Source organism: Caretta caretta, chromosome 5 (genome assembly GCF_965140235.1).
Source record: "Caretta caretta isolate rCarCar2 chromosome 5, rCarCar1.hap1, whole genome shotgun sequence".
In the NCBI taxonomy this organism is placed as follows: Eukaryota; Metazoa; Chordata; order Testudines; family Cheloniidae; genus Caretta; species Caretta caretta.
Window position 1 is genome coordinate 129376484 of NC_134210.1, and position 19385 is coordinate 129395868.

A 19385-nucleotide genomic window follows, 5' to 3' on the forward strand; every position below is an offset into this window, starting at 1 on the left:
GTAACTAACTCTCACCTCCTAATAGTAGTTGCTCAGACACTCATTTCTGTTCCCCTGTAGTTCTTTGCAGGCCTGAATGGTGCATTGTTCACTGTGTTTGGGTTACTTGGCGCCTTCCTTCTGGGACTGTACGTCGACAAGACCAGAAAATTTATAGAATCCACCAAGGTCTGTTTCTGCCTGGCTGCACTAGCCAGCATCGCATTTGCAGTAGTAAGTTCTGCGTCACACTTCCTCTTGTCTGCAAAGATGTAGTTAAAGCCCATTTCTGCAGCTGTCTGATAAAACATTCAGTAACTCCCAGTGACTTCAATCCGCTACTAGGTCACTTTCACTGACGATAATTCTGTTTATTAGGAATAGGGTTCTTTGTTACAATATAACTTGGGGGATTGTTCCCAACGGATTGGGGCAGTTCAATGAACACCATTTCCAGAATCTGCCACTAACTCAGTGTGCAACCTTGGAACCGTTGCCTTGTCTTCTTCAATCTGGAGCAATGGGGTTAATTTATTTAATTCCCAGGAACGTTGTGAGCATTAATTAACATCGGGGCAGTGCCTTGTGAGCATAAAGCATTTGAATTGCTAAGTATCATTAAACACCTAATCCTGCCTGCTGGCTCTGACAGTGGCCAATACCAGATGACCAAGGAAGGCAGGGAACTCTGTGTAATGCATCTAACTGGGCAGCCCATCCCACAGAGACCAGGGTTAGGGGAAGTCATCTCCTGAACTCAGCTAGAGATCAGTTTAGGCCCTGACGCATGAGTGTTAATGGCTTTTATCCCAGGTAGCGCACAAGTCCATACATTCAAAGATGATGGAAATGTTTGCAGAGACAGCAAAGCCCTCCTACATGTGGAATTGCTCCAAGGGGAATCGAGCACAGGACTGTAAAGTAGACATGGCAAGCGTCAGGCCATTTTTGTGGGTATGGCTGGTGGCAGGCTCTTAGTTCTTCGATGGACTGATACTAGAGCACTAGATCCATAGTTTCTTCTGTCTCTAAAATCTCAACATGCTCCACAAACATGACTGAAATATGCCTCACAATACCCCTGTGAGTCGAGTACCTTTATAACCCCACTGTAAAGAGAGGCACAGTGACTCGCCTGACATTGTACAAGATGTCTGTGGCCAAGCTTCATTAGACCCCCAGATCTCTCAGTTGATGCCTTCTCCACAGGCGGATCCCTCCTTCCTTGAGGGGGTGATGAACACAGCATCCATCTGCACTCAGGCAGTAGAACCTCAGAGTTACGAACACCAGAGTTACACACTGACCGGTCAACCCCACACCTCATTTGGAACCAGAAGCGTGCAATCAGGCAGCAGCAGAGACCAAAAAGAAATGGCAGATACAGTATTGTGTTAAACATAAACTACCAAAAAAATAAAGGGAAAGTAGCATTTTTTTCTGCATAGTAAAGTTTCAGAGCTGTGTTGAGTCACGGTTCAGTTGTAAACTTTTGAAAGAACAGCCATAAGATTTTGTTCAGAGTTATTAACATTTCAGTCTTACGAACAACCTCCATTCCTCAGGGGTTCTACTATATAGATACAGAACGGAAGTGATGCTGATCCAGAAGAAACAAAAAACCACTTCCTAATATTGTACTAAAATGTTGGGGACGGTGAACTACTTAAGCTACTTAGAGCAGAGTTAGGTCTTTTTGCCACATGTTTGTACAGCACCTTGCCCAATGGGGCTCTTGCCCAAGGCTGGGGTTCCTAGATGCTGTGACAACACAAACACCTCTGTTAAAATATTGCCATCCAAATCCATTGGGTACTTTGACAGTTTTGATGGATATTGTGGATGCACAGAGTCTTGGCAGGTCCCTGTCTGCCCAGTGCTCGTAAATCAGCATGTCTGGGCAGGATAGGCCATGTGTTTGGAGCATTCTGGCTACAGACATGCCAAAGAGTCCACCTAGTGTCTTTCTCTGCCTCACAACTCTCTGCACAGCACTGTCTCAAGTAGCGTCTGGAGAGAAATGAGACGTGTCAGGACCAACTGTGCAGAGGAAAGAGAAGGCCCTCTCCCCTGGAACCACCTGACTTACCAATTTAGCTCTTTTTTCAGTGGCTGGACTGGGCTCTACTTTTTACCCCTCGCTCTGAGCTGGGGTGAGCTTGTTCCACGCTGAATTCATCAGAGCAGTTGATGGAATTGGTTTGGGGTTTTTCAAATGCCCCAGGGACACAGACAGAAAGAAACTGAACTTAAACCCTGGTAGTTTTCTGAGCTCCCATCTCTCTGGAGGCCAAACTGAGCCTCCACTGGGTCATTGCCCCTGCACGAAACAAAAGCCTGACTTTCCAAAGTGCTGTCTCCCCCCCCCCCCCACACACACACACACACACACTGCCCCAGCTCCATTGACGTCAGTAGGAGCTGCAGGGGCCAAGCATACAAGAAAACGAATGTCTCCATCCCCTAACACACAGTTCCATACAAATAGGTCACATTTGAGAGCTTTAGGGTAGGTGGGGAGGCCGCCAACAGAAATGGTAAATACCGTGGACTTCATATTGGTGACTGCCTGATGTTGACTCGAAGCACCCCGCAGACTTGCCATGCAGCTGTGCTGATGTAATGCCTTGCCACTCTCTCTCACTGCAGATGTCTCAGTTCAGGAATCAAGCCATTCCACTGGCTCTGATCAGCTCGCTGTTTGGGTTCTTTGGCTTTTCTATCTACCCCATTGCTATGGAGCTAGCGGTAGAATGCTCCTACCCCGTGGGAGAGGGAACATCCACAGGCTTCATTTTTGTTTCAAGGTAAGTCACCTAGTCAGACTCAACAGAAATGTATGGTTTCAGAGTAACAGCCGTGTTAGTCTGTATTCGCAAAAAGAAGAGGAGTACTTGTGGCACCTTAGAGACTAACCAATTTATTTGAGCATGAGCTTTCGTGAGCTACAGCTCACTTCATCGGATGCGTACTGTGGAAACTGCAGACCATGTAGTTCAGCCATCAACAGCAGCATCTTGCAGATAAAGAACAGCAGAGCGCTATGTTCTAGTCACATTACCAGTTTCTTCCACCTCCATTACCTACGACAATGAGTGAAGTCAATGCTGGTAGCAGCCAGCTGTCAGTATGTGGTCTGAGGTGGAAGGTAAAAGGGTCCCAGCTGCTCTGAGAACACTGGTTGATGCTGTACAGCTGATTCACTGCAACTGGCCGTGATAGTTTCATGTTGCTGGAGGGAGCTATTCAAAGGAGTCGCTGCAAAAGACAACTAGCTAGACGTAAAGAGAGCTGTGGGATTAGTGTATGGGAGGGGACAAAGAGAAAGTCCAGTGGGAGCTCAGGATCAGTCCCGCTCTGTGTGAAGTTCGGAAACAGCCTCTCTTAACAGCTAGCTTTGAAACCTGTTGAGACCATGCTGCCCCATGCTTCAGTTTTTAGCCACTGGATCATGATGTACCTATCTCAGTCTAGCAGAGGGAGGCCTAACATGCCCCAATGACTGGAAGTTGAAGCTAGACAAATTCAGACTGGAAATATATCATACATTTGTAACAGTTTGGAACAATTTACCCGGGGGTGAAAGTAACTTAAAGGACTTACTGGTATGCCGGAGTCCTGAGCAGGGGGCGTGGCCTCAACCAGAAGAGGCGGGGCCTTTAAATACTCAGGGCCTTTAAATCAAGATTTAAAGGCCTCGGGGCTCCAGCTGTGGTAGCGGTGGCTGTGATCCCCTGGCCCTTTAAATCACCCCCAGAGCTACCAGCTGCAGAGGCGGCTGGGAGCCCCCTGGGCTCAGGGGCAATTTGAAGGGCCCAGGCCACCACTACCACAGCAGAGTCCCGGGCCCTTTAAATCGCCGACAGAGCCCCAGGGGCTCCCAGCTGCCACTGCTACCCCAGGGCTCAGGCGGATATTTAAAGGGCCTGGGGGTCCACTGCGGTAGCAGCGGCTGGAGCCCGGGGCCCTTTAAATCACTGCCGGAGCCTTGCCACTGCTACCCCAGGGCTCTGGCAGCGATGTAAAGGGCGTGGGGCTCCGGCTGCCGAAGGGAGCCCCGGGCCCTTTAAATCACCAGCCTGGGGAAGTTGGTCTAGTCCGGCACAGCACACCAGCTCTTGCCGGTATGCCTTACTGGACCATACCGGCTTACTTTCACCTCTGAATTTACCAAAGGTCATGGTAGATTCTCCGTCACCAACCCTTTTAAAATCAGGATTGTATATTCTTCTAAAAAATCTGTTCTAGGAATTATTTTGGGGAAGTTCCTTTGCCTGTCATGCAGGAGGTCAGACTAGACAACCACTTCTGGTCTTGAAATCTACGGAGCTTTGAAAACCTACGTCCCCAGCAAAAAGAACAGATGATCCCTGAGCAGTGGGGAGAACTTCAAGGTGAAGCATAGAGGATGTTGCATATTGCTGTCCTACTGGCCCAGATTTGGTCAAAATGCTCCTCTGGGACAGACAGAAGTATGGTGGCATCCGTCACGAGTCAATCACACTTGGTCTTCCACTGGCTTAGATACCTATTTAATCAGTTAATGGGATTGGAACATTTCCTTCTACAGTCGCCTGGCTGTGTCTTGGGCAACGTGCTTTAGAGATAGGTTCTCCTTTAACGGGATGCAGTAGTGCTGAATTTACAATGGAGATTCTGACATTACTGCTCTGGGCTGTAGCCGGGGGTGCACTTGCCCACAGGCCAGGAGAAAGATTCAGGAAAACAAACACAGGGCACCCTCCAGAGTCTAAAGCAGGGATTACCAGACCTTTTCACAATTGGCTTCTCTGTTTGATTGGTTGTGTGGCTTGTTATGGCCCCACTCCAAGATGAGCAGGGTGGGAGCAAGTTTTTCTTCTGCTCAGTGGAGCAGTGGGGAAGAGAATTTTAAGCCTCTACCACTTGCCAAGCCACCACTTTTAACAGTCCAAAAGGGTGTGGTTTGGCAGGAGGTGTGGTGGCAGCCGTGGCATCCTGTTATTCATACTCTAATGCATATCTCTGGGATGCAATCCTCCACACACTAGAAACACTGCCCTTTACGTAGGCTTGTGTGCTTGGTTAAGTGCTCGTGGTCTCTGCCTATTGTACATCTGTGTATAAAATTTTCAAAAGTACTACATTACTGGATGTTTGTTAATTGTATTCTTGTCTACACATGAGACAAAGGCTTAACCTAATAACTGCCTTTGGGTAGCTTCATCATACCAGACAAGGGGATGAAAGGCCCTTGGAGAATTAATCATAACTGTCCTCGTCCCCGCTTACAGATGAGAAGCTAGCTGTGCAAGGGGAGACTCCATCTGCCTGAGGGGTGGCCCTGCTTTGGCTATGGGACTGATGAATCAGGACTAGGAGATTAGCTCAATGATGGTTTCTCTCTGTGCAGTCAGATCCAAGGAGTGATCTTAATGCTTCTAGTGCAAGCCCTCACGGTGCAGATTTCCACGGCTCCATTCTCTACCTGTGACATTGAGGAAGGTGGAGCGTTAGACTGGACAGGTAAGTGCCCCCTTGTCTTAAAACGCATTGATGTGTATAATTGAGGGGTGTCCTACCCGATCCCCAGGCAGTCTATGACCAGAGTTCCTTACTGTGCCACAGAATGGATTCCTGTTGGAATATGCTTCATTACCATCCCTTGGGCTGACGCTGGGCTGGCCAACTGGGAGCCAGCAGCTATTCCTCACACCCCACTTGCTGGTGCTTTCCCTGCTGTCATTGCTATGACAGCAGTTTCCAGGTGGGAGGGTGGAATGAAAAGCCACGTCGGATGCCAATAATGTTGCTAAACAATCCAATTTAAACGGTTCCCTTCCTCCCACCCTGGAGAAGCCTGATCCCTTTTTGGAGCTTCATGTAACTGACTTGCAGTGCGTGCATGTCTCCAAACACTGCATGTCTCACGGAATCTCCAGCAGAACTCTGCAATTGCACAACTTGACAAAGCAGCAAGACTAGGCACTACAAAACCGGGCAGCACGACACAGCCGTAACATGGTACAACAATGGAGACAATTCTGGGGGTGGGGGAGCTGGAACAGTGGAGTGAGGATGGAGGTGGCAAGGGGACGAGATGGGCTGGCCATGAGGCAGGGGCTAGCTGACCCACTATTAGCAACAGGAGCTGAGGGAGCTTCCTCAGAAGAAGAGCTATGGCGGTGCATTCTGCTGCGCTGCAATGGGGCATGAGCTCGTTTAGGAGCTGCAGAGCTGCTTAGGGAGCCCGGCTCTATGAAACCTTAGCCCTGCAACCCCTTTAGCTGATGCTGTTCCCAATGTGCCACTAATTCAGTCTTCATAATCTACTAGGATAGATAAACGCCATGTCCCCCAGTGCTGCAGCTGCATGGCTTGTCATGCCTGAACTTCCTAAAGAAACATGTGTGGACCTAGTGTCCCTCACCAGCTAGAAGTAGACAGGCAGCAGGAAGGAAAGCCTGTAGCAGATACTGGACCTGCCAGCAGTCCTACAGCAATGACACAAACAAGCATTAACACCAGAGCAGACAACAAAATCATCCAGGACTGCCTAATAGATTTTGCTTTTCCATCGCAGCATCGCCTTCCTTAGATGCAAGTTGGGCATACGGCTGTTAGCTGCAGAGTGCATTTAGTTGAAAGCATAGTTGGCCTGTATATGCCAGCAAACTGTCCTTTCGTGTTACAGAACAAACTGCGTTAAAAGTGTGTTGCTTGGGTTGCAAAGTCAAGCAGGCCAAAGGTGGGGAATGCGAGATTTAGTTGCCCGTGTAACTTTAATTCTGCCCATCGGGTATCCATCCTGTGCATGAATGAGGCAGGGGTCCTGTAGGAAAAAGTGTGATCATGTAATTAGACTATTGTAATGCACACACACAAGGGGCAGAATTAAGGTTGCACAGGCAACCTTGATTCTAGCATTTCCTAATTTTTGAGTGCTTTAACTGCACCCTAATCAACTCCTTGTTCTTATAACAGTTTTTCTAATGTAATTTCCTAGTTTGTTTACCTTTTAAAAATATTCTATGATGTGCAGCAGTTTTGCATCCCTGCCCATCCTGGCTAATGGGGGAGGGATAGCTCAGTGGTTTGAGCATTGGCCTGCTAAACCCAGGGTTGTGAGTTCAATCCTTGAAGGGGGCCATTTAGGGATCTGGAGCAAAAATTGGGGATTGGCCCAATTGGACCTCCTGAGGTCCCTTCCAACCCTGATATTCTGTGATTCTATGATTAATAGCCATTGATGGATGTATCCTCCATGCAAATGGAACAGTTCTTGGAGGGTGTTCCTGAGGAAATAGAAAGGTACATCCTAGATGGGAAACCCAAAACTGTAATCGAGGCGGGGGAGATTGGAGCCAAATGGGTGAAGGGGCTTCATCGACTCTTGTGGTCTTCCATCCCCGCGAGTTACCTAATGGCCATGCCCCAGTGTCCCCAACAACTTCCTCCTTTGAGAACACTCAACAACCTTGGCTCTGAGTTTTCTCAGTTGGGCTACTTATTTCTTTACAATAGGACTTTGCATAAGCACTTTGTGATAGCCCTGAAGAGAATGACTTGTTAACTTTTGCAAAAGGGCCCTAACACATGATACTGAACAGCATAATACCAGTAATACAAGCAATACAGGAAAGAGAAGTTTCAATAACAGGCTAAATAAACCACCAAGCCAAGACGACAAACCCCAGCCTGAAAACAACATTTGCAACCAATCGCTCTCTGGGGCAGTATAGGCAACCTGTGCTCTGGCTCGGGCATGGGCCTCAGCCTGTACCACCTTTTCATAGATCTCATAACTGCTATCATTTACATATACACAACATCGGGGCCCGATGAGGGCACCAACCCCTCCTTGGGATGCCAAGAGATAGTCCAAAGCCAGCCTGTTTTGGAGGGAAAACGTCCTGAGCTGCTGTACCTCTTTCTTTAGGCCACTTTCTCAAGTACCATTTGCAGCCTTACAGTATAGCGGCCTATGCATGCCATGGCTGGCCCGGTAAACAGTGGCACTATTCCCAGTACAGAGCACCCTACAAGCTTCTCGGTTGTGAGGGAATTCTTCATATTGCCCTCCAATGCCGTAGTCAGTCACTGCAGGGTCTTTTCTCGTGACTCAACAGAGGTGTCTCGGGCATTTCTAATCTTTCCTTTGGGCAGTGTGGCAGTTATTGACAGATGAGGAACTCCATGAGCTATATAACAGCTACCTGTCCAATTGGCTGGCAGCACCTTGTAAGCCTTTCGGCCACATACAAAATAGTGACCTTGTAGGGCCCAGTAAGGACTGTTTTTTAAGGGGATTCCTGGGATATTTAAGGCTGCTTTGGCTGCTTTTCCAAACAGTTCATATGCCCCTAAGGGGGCATCCCATCCTCCTGATTGGGTACAAGTGGGGGCGTTTCTAATTGTGCCATTCAAATTACGCTCGCCATAGGGACCACTACAAACCCACCATTGGCTTGCTACATTGGCGATATTAACTGGACGGCAAGTTATATTTCCAAACCTTTCTTTTGTGGTAAGATTATTTGTAAGAGTTTTTCTAAAATGGGAGGAACCATTACACCCACACTGTTGGCCTCCCCATTTGGTCTTTATCCAATACCCATCAGCCCACTGTGTAATAACACAGGAGCTTTTTCCCACAGGACGACCACAGTGATCAGACTGGTTTCGGGTAAAACATAACACTCCCTCAGTGAGTACTGCAACTGAATACTCCTGGTCCTGATAGGTGGCTTGCTGTAAAGAGGTCTTATTCCAGAACGGCGAGTCCGTTCTTTCCTGCTCTTTGGTGGCGGCTAATTCTGCTAGGGTCAAGGGTAGCATGTCAAGGGGCATTCCCGTTTTGGGGGACAGTGGAGTTGGAGCACATACCCAGCAATCAGTCTGGTTTGTTAAAGTAGCAACATGGTGTGCAAGCGAAACAAAGGAGTTATGCTTCCGATATGCACAGTTTGGAAATAACAATACAGAGAATAACAATGTTACCCAATTAATTATCACCAGTGTCTTTTCAACCCAGGGTCTCCAGTACCTGGGTGGGCCCATTTTAGCGTAAAGGTGCCCACTATTTGTGTCTTTTAAACAGTAGCTTTAGCCCGAGATCATCACTAGATGATGAGTCAGCAGGTTGACGGTCCACTGTTCTGCTGACGAGGGGGCGGGTACTGCCTTCAGAAGAGAGTGATGGATCCAGTTCTTGTGTCCCTCGATCTTTGCCGCTGTATGGGAGATCAGCAGGATGGTATAGGGTCCTTTCCACTTTTCCTGGAGAGGCTCGTCTTTCCAGGTACAAACAAGCACAGAGTCACTGGGCTGTAAGGAGTGGATGGGAGAGTCCAAGGGGAGAGGTTGGCAATCCTTGGTATACCTGTGAAGAGAGAAGAGAACAGCAGACAGAGAACACATATACTGTGACAAAAAAAACATTACCCAGCTCCCATTCCCCTGACAGAACCGGGATGCCATTCATAGGCCATGCCCTTCCAAACATAATTTCAAAGGGACTAAGCCCTAATCTACCCTTTGGGAGAACGCGGATACGAAGTAGGACAAGGGGCAAAGCATCAGGCCATTGCAGTGAGGCTTCTTGGCGCACTTTTGAGAGATGCCGTTTAAGGGTCTGATTGGTACGCTCCACTACACCACTGGCTTGCGGTCTCCAGGGCGTATGGAGTTTCCAGGGGACCTGTAAGGCATGTAAGATGCTTTGAATGATTTTTGACGTGAAATGTGTCCCATTGTCAGATTCCATCCACGGGGGGAGTCGAAAGCGAGGAATGATCTCCTTAACAAACTTGGGGGCCACTGTTCTGGCAGTGCAATTACGGCATGGGAAGTCTTCTGGCCATCCGCTGAACTGATCCACTATGACAAGGAGATATTTGAATGCTTGGGTCCAGGGAAACTCAGTAAAGTCTATTTGCCACACTTGTCCGGGGCCCGGAGTGGGTTCTAGGTCAGCTGGTGGCACAGGATGTCCCGGTCGGGGGTTATTCTTTTGGCAGACTAAGCAGTCCGCTTGTACCTGGGCAGCCAGGGGCTGGAGTCCGGAAGTGATAATGTATTTTCCCATTAGCTGGATAAGTGCTTCCCTGCCATCGTGAGTGGTTTGATGTAGTTTCTGCAGCACTGGCCGGATCAGGCCCTTTGGTAAGAGGACCTTCCTTTCTGGGGAATGGAGCCATCCCTCCTTTTCCCGGAGACCGAGTTTTTCAGTTAGCTGTCTCTCCTCCCCAGAGTACTGAGGGGTTGGAAGCTCCCCTACTGATGGGATAAGGGCATGCATATGGGTGTTCTCAATCTGAGGGGATGGCAGGGTGGCAGCATGCTTAGCCTCTCTATCTGCCCGGGCGTTACCTCTGGCCACATCTTGATCCTCCCTTTGATGGGCTTTACTGTGTACCACCGCCGCTTCCGAGGGAAGTTGTACGGCTTCTAAGAGCCGGAGGATTTGGGGCCCATACTTGACTGGGGAGCCTTGGGCTGTCAGCATTCCCCTTTGCTTCCATAGGCCAGCATGAGCATGCAGCACACCAAAAGCATACTTTGAATCGGTAAAAATGTTGACCCGCTTTCCTTTTGACAGTTCAAGTGCACGGGTCAGGGCTATTAGTTCGGCAAGCTGGGCAGAGGTCCCAGCAGGCAAACCTTCAGCTTCCACAGTGTCATGGAGGGTCACAACAGCATAACCCGCCCTCCTTTGCCCATCTATTACAGTACTGCTACCATCAGTGTACCACTCATAATCTGCATTTGGGAGGGGTACATCCTTTAAATCCGGACAGCTGGAGTACTGGACATCTATGAGCTCTAAACAGTCATGTTTCTGTTCCTCTGTTTCTGGCAAGAGAGTGGCTGGGTTAAGGGAGGGGCAAGGCTGTACGGTGACTTCAGAGTTCTTTAACAGCTTAGCCTGGTACCGAGCAATCCAAGCCTGGGTGAGCCAGAGCCCACCCTTTGCATCCAATAAGCCTTGGACCATATGGGGAGTATAGATTTGCATAACCCCTCCCAATGTTAGCTTCTCGGCTTCCTCAAGCACTAGGGCAGTAGCTGCGACCACCCGTAAACATGCCGGCCAACCCTTTGCAACCTGATCCAGTTGCTTAGAAAAATAAGCCACGGGATGTCTCCATGCTCCTAACAGCTGTGTGAGCTCTCCTAGGGCCACCCCCTTTCGTTCATGTACATACAACTGAAACAGCTTAGAGAGATCTGGCAGGCCCAGAACCGGGGCTTCCATCAATTTTCTTTTCAGGATTTTAAATGCCCTGCCAGCCTCTGGGGTCCAACAGAAGGGGTCATGATCTGCTCCTTTTACACAGTCGTACAAGGGTTTAGTCCACAGTCCAAACTCTGGGATCCATATCCTGCAAAAGCCTGCCATACCCAGAAATGCCCTGAGCCACTTACAATTACTTGGGGTAGGAACTTGACAGATAGCTTCCTTTCCCTTTTTTTTTTTTTTTCGCTTGAACGCTGACGCTCCCCTTGCCTGTAACCTGATTCCTTTACCTCAGACAACAGAGTTCTCAGGAGGATATTACAGTTGTCCCAATCCAGCTTGTGACTACTGAGGCACCCCTCAAAGACTGAAATAAACCTGCTTGGGTTCGTTGAGAATTCCCCAGCCTGTGTTTTAAAAGCTGCTAAGTCTATTGGATTGAATGGCACATGGGTGTAAACTTACATAGTGGTAGCCTGACGTCCGTCTGCCCCTGGGCAAGCCACAACAGTCTCTGTAAGCAAAGGATAGAGTCCCACCGAGGGGGCAATCTCTGTAACCCGAGGCATCCTACCCTTATAAGGTGGGGGTGTGGGGGCCGAAGGGGACACATGGGTGACTTTAATTTTCCTGATATCTGCTGGGAGAGCAATACAGCGGTGCATAGACAATCCAGGAAGTTTTTGGAAAGCGTAGGGGACAATTTCCTGGTGCAAGTGCTAGAGGAGCCAACTAGGGGGGGAGCTTTTCTTGACCTGCTGCTCACAAACCGGGAAGAATTAGTAGGGGAAGCAAAAGTGGATGGGAATCTGGGAGGCAGTGACCATGAGTTGGTTGAGTTCAGGATCCTGACACAGGGAAGAAAGGTAAGCAGCAGGATACGGACCCTGGACTTCAGGAAAGCAGACTTCGACTCCCTCAGGGAACGGATGGGTAGGATCCCGTGGGGGACTAACAAGAAGGGGAAAGGAGTCCAGGAGAGCTGGCTGTATTTCAAGGAATCCCTGTTGAGGTTACAGGGACAAACCATCCCGATGTGTCGAAAGAATAGTAAGTATGGCAGGCGACCAGCTTGGCTTAACGGTGAAATCCTAGCAGATCTTAAGCATAAAAAAGAAGCTTACAAGAAGTGGAAGACTGGACATATGACCAGGGAAGAGTATAAAAATATTGCTCGGGCATGTAGGAATGCAATTAGGAGGGCCAAATCGCACCTGGAGCTGCAGCTAGCAAGAGATGTTAAGAGTAACAAGAAGGGTTTCTTCAGGTATGTTGGCAACAAGAAGAAAGCCAAGGAAAGTGTGGGCCCCTTAATGAATGAGGGAGGCAACCTAGTGACAGAGGATGTGGAAAAAGCTAATGTACTCAATGCTTTTTTTGCCTCTGTCTTCACGAACAAGGTCAGCTCCCAGACTGCTGCGCTGGGCATCACAACATGGGGAATAGATGGCCAGCCCTCTGTGGAGAAAGAGGTGGTTAGGGACTATTTAGAAAAGCTGGACGTGCACAAGTCCATGGGGCCGGACGAGTTGCATCCGAGAGTGCTAAAGGAACTGGCGGCTGTGATTACAGAGCCGTTGGCCATTATCTTTGAAAACTCGTGGCAAACGGGGGAAGTCCCGGATGACTGGAAAAAGGCTAATGTAGTGCCAATCTTTAAAAAAGGGAAGAAGGAGGATCCTGGGAACTACAGGCCAGTAAGCCTCACCTCAGTCCCCGGAAAAATCATGGAGCAGGTCCTCAAAGAATCAATCCTGAAGTACTTAGATGAGAGGAAAGTGATCAGGAACAGTCAGCATGGATTCACCAAGGGAAGGTCATGCCTGACTAATCTAATCGCCTTCTATGATGAGATTACTGGTTCTGTGGATGAAGGGAAAGCAGTGGATGTATTGTTTCTTGACTTTAGCAAAGCTTTTGACACAGTCTCCCACAGTATTCTTGTCAGCAAGTTAAGGAAGTATGGGCTGGATGAATGCACTGTAAGGTGGGTAGAAAGTTGGCTAGATTGTCGGGCTCAACGGGTAGTGATCAATGGCTCCATGTCGAGTTGGAAGCCGGTGTCAAGTGGAGTGCCCCAGGGGTCGGTCCTCCGGCCGGTTTTGTTCAATATCTTCATAAATGATCTGGAGGATGGTGTGGATTGCACTCTCAGCAAATTTGCGGATGATACTAAACTGGGAGGAGTGGTAGATATGCTGGAGGGCAGGGATAGGATACAGAGGGACCTAGACAAATTGGAGGATTGGGCCAAAAGAAATCTGATGAGGTTCAATAAGGATAAGTGCAGGGTCCTGCACTTAGGACGGAAGAACCCAATGCACAGCTACAGACTAGGGACCGAATGGCTAGGCAGCAGTTCTGTGGAAAAGGACCTAGGGTGACAGTGGACGAGAAGCTGGATATGAGCCAGCAGTGTGCCCTTGTTGCCAAGAAGACCAATGGCATTTTGGGATGTATAAGTAGGGGCATAGCGAGCAGATCGAGGGACGTGATCGTCCCCCTCTATTCGACATTGGTGAGGCCTCATCTGGAGTACTGTGTCCAGTTTTGGGCCCCACACTACAAGAAGGATGTGGATAAATTGGAAAGAGTCCAGCGAAGGGCAGCAAAAATGATTAGGGGTCTGGAACACATGACTTATGAGGAGAGGCTGAGGGAACTGGGATTGCTTAGTCTGCAGAAGAGAAGAATGAGGGGGGATTTGACAGCTGCTTTCAACTACCTGAAAGGGGGTTCCAAAGAGGATGGTTCTAGACTATTCTCAGTGGTGGAAGAGGACAGGACAAGGAGTAATGGTCTCAAGTTGCAGTGGGGGAGGTTTAGGTTGGATATTAGGAAAAACTTTTTCACTAGGAGGGTGGTGAAACACTGGAATGCGTTGCCTAGGGAGGTAGTGGAATCTCTTTCCTTGGAGGTTTTTAAGGTCAGGCTTGACAGAGCCCTGGCTGGGATGATTTAGTTGGGTATGGGTCCTGCTTTTGGGCAGGGGGTTGGACTAGATGACCTCCTGAGGTCCCTTCCAACCCTGATATTCTGTGATTCTATGCCATTACAGTGGGGGTGGGGGTCTGGGGACTAACATTAGCTACTACTGAACCAGTCGGAGTCAGATTACAGCTCTGCAGAATTACAGCTCTGTTCTATTTCTTAAAGCCATAAACACTTGTGCATACAAAAATTTCAATTCCATTTTCCCATTCACTGACAAAACAAAACTAATTGGAGGATCGTGTTGTAATTAATTGACCCTCCTGGTGGCCACCACTTCTGGTCCTCTAGTTGATATTGAGGCCAGTCAACTTTACAGAATCATTTTAATTGGCTCTTAGTCATCGGATCTGCACCAAATACCTTCCAGTTTGCTGGAATGCATTCTAGGGGCATACACCGTGCCCTAACCCCCGAGCTCTGTCCCTGTCCCATACCTACAGGGTAACTCTGGGCGTCCCCAGGTTCCAACAGAGCATACAATCCGGATTTCAAAAGGTTCCCACCTTATCCAAGGGACCGGTTCTTCACCGTCGTTCGCAGCTGCTCTACCCCTATGTCTAAGAGACTGGTTCTTCACCATCGTCCACAGCTGCTTCTCCACTATATGAGTGCGTTGCACCGTTGTGCCCTCCGGGGTCGATCAAATCGCGTCTCCTCCGAGGCTCCCGATGAACTCACTAGTGCGCGCTGGGCGTCGGTTCTCGCCGCAATCCTCGACCTCCAGGAGGGGTCCGGGCAAGGCTAAATAGCAGCCTCGTCGCCCACCCAAGGACGCCAAAAGCTGTTGCCGGTACCCAGTGCCAAGAGGTTAAACAACAGCTTGAGTTGGTTCGCTACCCGGTGTGCTACACCCAATAATCACAACGGGGTGGAGAAGCAGAAAAGTTTATTTGCAGCTGCAAAAAGGTACAGGGAGAATAGAATCTCAAATCCTGCACACAGAGCAGGAAGTTACACAGGCTTTTATACATCCTTTTTTCCAGCATACTTATCCAATAGCAAGCTGCTCCAAGTATCCATATAGCCAGCCAATCCAATTCCCAGCTAGTTCTCTTGTTCTCTGTATCATTTGTTAAACTATACATAAAGCTGCTTTATTCAGCATTGTTCTTCCATATCTGCTCTGTTCGGCCTTGCTTAGTTTCAAGCAAAAAGCCTGGTATGATAAACATGCCAGAGAGCGTTCCTTCAAAGTAGGAAACCAGGTCATGGTCTTAAAGGCGCTCCAGGCCCATAAAATGGAAGCATCGTGGGAAGGGCATTCACAGTCCAGGACCGCCTGGGAGATGTTAATTATCTCATAGCATTCCCCACCTCCAACCGAAAGCCTAAGGTGTACCATATTAATTCTCTAAAGCCCTTTTATTCCAGAGAATTAAAGGTTTGTCAGTTTACAGCCCAGGGAGGAGATGACGCTGAGTGGCCTGAAGGTGTCTACTATGAAGGGAAAAGTGCAGGTGGCATGGAAGAGGTGAACCTCTCCATGACCCTTGGGCGTATGCAGCGACAGCAGATCCAGGAGCTGTGCGCTAGCTACGCGCCGACGTTCTCAGCCACCCCAGGACTGACTGAACGGGCATACCACTCCATTGACACAGGTAATGCTCGCCCAATTAAAGTCCAACCTTACCGGGTGTCTCCTCAAGCTAAACTGCTATAGAACTGGAGATCCAGGATATGTTACAGATGGGTGTAATCCGCCCCTCTGGAAGTGCATGGGCATCTCCAGTGGTTCTAGTTCCCAAACCAGATGGGGAAATATGTTTTTGCGTGGACTACCGTAATCTAAATGCTGTAACTCACCCAGACAACTATCCAATGCCACGCACAGATGAACTATTAGAGAAACTGGGACGGGCCCAGTTCATCTCTACCTTGGACTTAACCAAGGGGTACTGGCAGGTACCGCTAGATGAATCTGCCAAGGAAAGGTCAGCCTTCACCACACATCTCGGGCTGTATGAATTTAATGTACTCCCTTTCGGGCTGCGAAATGCACCCGTCACCTTCCAAAGACTTGTAGATGGTCTCCTAGTGGGATTAGGAGAATATGCAGTCACCTACCTTGACGATGTGGCCATATTTTCGGATTCCTGGGCAGAACACCTCTACAAAAGGTCTTTGAGCACATAAGGGAGGCAGGACTAACTGTTAAGGCTAAGAAGGGTCAAATAGGTCTAAACAGAGTGACTTACCTTGGACACCAGGTCGGTCAAGGAACTATCAACTCCCTACAGGCCAAAGTGGATGCTGTCCAAAAGTGGCCTGTCCCAAGGTCAAAGAAACAGGTTCAATCCTTCTTAGCCTTGGCCGGTTATTACAGGCGATTTGTACCGCAATACAGCCAAATTGCCGCCCCATTAACAGACCTAACCAAAAAGAAACAGCCAAATGCCATTTAGTGGACAGAAGAGTGTCAGAAGGCCTTTAACCAGCTTAAAGCAACACTCATGTCTGACCCTGTACTAAGGGCCCCAGACTTTGACAAGCCGTTCCTAGTAACCACAGATGCATCCGAGCGTGGTGTGGGAGCAGTTTTAATGCAGGAAGGACCGGATCAAGAATTCCACCCTGTAGTGTTTCTCAGCAAAAAACTGTCTGAGAGGGAAAGCAACTGGTCAGTCAGTGAAAAAGAATGTTACGCCATTGTCTACGCTCTGGAAAAGCTACGCCCATATGTTTGGGGACGGCGTTTCCACCTGCAAACCAACCATGGTGCACTAAAGTGGCTTCACACCGTCAAAGAAAATAACAAAAAACTTCTTCGGTGGAGTTTAGCTCTCCAAGATTTTGATTTCAAGATACAACACATCTCAGGAGCTTCTAACAAAGTGGCTGATGCACTCTCCCATGAAAGTTTCCCAGAATCAACTGGTTAAAATCGTCCTTGAGATGTGGAAAATATTGTTAGTCTTTATGTACTTGGTAGTATATTTAGAGGTGCATGTGTCATATTAACTCTGTTTTTTCCAGGAAGAAATCCCAGCCAGCGTTTCACCCTAGCTGTGATTTGGGGGATGTGTCATAAATATAAAGGGAATGGTAAACCCCTTTAAAATCCCTCCTGGCCAGAGGAAAAATCCTCTCACCTGTAAAGGGTTAAGAAGCTAGGATAACCTCGCTGGCACCTGACCAAAATGACCAATAAGGAGACAAGATACTTTCAAAAGCTGGGGGGAGGAAAAAACAAAGGGTCTGTCTGGGTGATGCTTTTGCCGCGGACAGAACAGGAATGGAGTCTTAGAACTTAGTAAGTAATCTAGTTAGATATGCGTTAGATTATGATTTCTTTAAATGGCTGAGAAATTAAGTTGTGCTGAATAAAATGACTATTGCTGTCTGTGTGTCTTTTTTGTAACTTAAGGTTTTGCCTAGAGGGATTCCCTATGTTTTGAATCTAATTACCCTGTAAGGTATCTACCATCCTGATTTTACAGAGGTGATTCTTTTTACTGTTTCGTCTATTAAAATGTTTCTTTTCAAGAACTGAATGCTTTTTTCATTGTTCTAAGATCCAAGGGTTTGGGTCTGTGGTCACCTATGCAAATTGGTGAGGATTTTTACCAAACCTTCCCCAGGAAGTGGGGTGCAAGGGTTGGGAGGATTTTGGGGGGGAAAGACGTTTCCAAACAACATTTTCCCAATAAACCCAGATAAACGTTTGGTGGTGGCAGTGGAAGTCCAAGGGCAAAGGGTAAAATAGTTTGTACCTTGGGGAAGTTTTAACCTAAACTGGTAAAAGTAAGCTTGGGGGGTTTTCATACAGGTTCCCACATCTGTACCCTAGAGTTCAGAGTGGGGAAGGAACCTTGACAAGTGACGTTCACTTTCTAACGTGGTTATTTCTTTGTATACAGTTTCCACGCTGGTGATGGCTGGAGCATGCAGTGTTGTAGCCTGCTTCTATGTTATCTTCTTCCACTCCGACTACAAGAGACTCCATGCCGAAGGATCGAATGCCACCTCAGTCAACAAAATTGGAATAGAAGCAACAGCTCCTGAAGCCTAAAATGTCTTATTTACAACTGTACACTAGAATGCTGGGAAAAAAGGACTAATCTCTGTGGGAAAGGGCCAGTCACACCTGTGCATTCAGCTGGCACGCTGGGGCCCCAAGCCTGGTATGGATCTTATAGGTGCTACGACAATACAAATGCTACGCCAAGTTTGATGACAGAGGAGCTGGAGTGTTGTCTGTCCCTGTGGTTCTCCACCACAGCCCAAGCTGGGCTTTTAGGACAAGATGCAAGGGAGGGGGATTTGTGCTATTTGGATCTTGCTAAAGTGATTAAAAGAACCAAAGATGGATTGGACATCTACAGAGATAAGAATATTTAGTTGAAATAGTAATGCTGAAGTATTGCAAGGGAGATAAACCTCACATTTCAGGAGTTAAGGCCATTGTTTAAATACTAGAGGTTGGGGTGAGAGAAGTGGGGAGTGGGGTGGGGCAGTTTGTCTGTACCTACACTGCATCTTCCTCTGAGGTATCTGCTGCTGGCCACTGCAAGAGACAGAACACTGGCCTCGAAGGACCATGGTTCTGATCAGTATGACAATTCTGATGGCTTGGGGTGACCTTTCATCAAGGGATGGGGGTAGTAAAAACTGGGCAGGTGGGTTTTATCTTTGCCTGCTGCTGGTTTGTTCAATGTTCTGTAAGCTCCCATGCTGGGCACAGCACATGCTTCTAAAATCACCTGCAGCATCTTTACCAGTAGACATGCGAGGGACAGCCCTGATATTTAAGCACCAAATGTAAAGGAGAATTGACCCTCCCCCCCGCCCCCGGAGAAGGAGAGATTAAGAGTCAGCGCATGTTACGAGACTGGGTTTTATACCACCCTCACTCCACCCACTCACCTGCCATATGGTTAGTGGTGCAGAATTCATTTCTAGCCTGTTGCTGAACCTTAACCTTAACACAAACCCTTGAGCGGATCACTGCGGACTATGTGGCTCTGGGAAGAAGGATAAAGGAGTTAGAGGCACAAGTGGTGTTCTCGTCCATCTTCCCCGTAGAAGGAAAAGGCTGGGATAGGGACCGTCAAATCGTGGAAGTCAACGAATGGCTACGCAGGTGGTGTTGGAGAGAAGGCTTTGGATTCTTTGACCATGGGATGGTGTTCCATGAAGGAGGAGTGCTGGGCAGAGACGGGCTCCACCTTACGAAGAGAGGGAAGAGCATCTTTGC

General features: G+C 48.3%; 1 protein-coding gene across 1 annotated transcript in view; it reads left to right on the plus strand.

Moving 5' to 3' along the window:
* SLC49A3 (solute carrier family 49 member 3) overlaps positions 1 to 18504 on the plus strand; it is a 37085-nt gene extending 18581 nt beyond the window's left edge. The window contains exons 7-10 of the mRNA XM_048850020.2: positions 61 to 213; positions 2629 to 2786; positions 5372 to 5484; positions 18049 to 18504. Coding sequence (XP_048705977.1) covers positions 61 to 213; positions 2629 to 2786; positions 5372 to 5484; positions 18049 to 18200 — 576 coding nt within the window. The 3' untranslated portion in view covers positions 18201 to 18504. The remainder of the gene's footprint in view (positions 1 to 60; positions 214 to 2628; positions 2787 to 5371; positions 5485 to 18048) is intronic.
* The last annotated feature ends 881 nt before the right edge of the window (positions 18505 to 19385 follow it).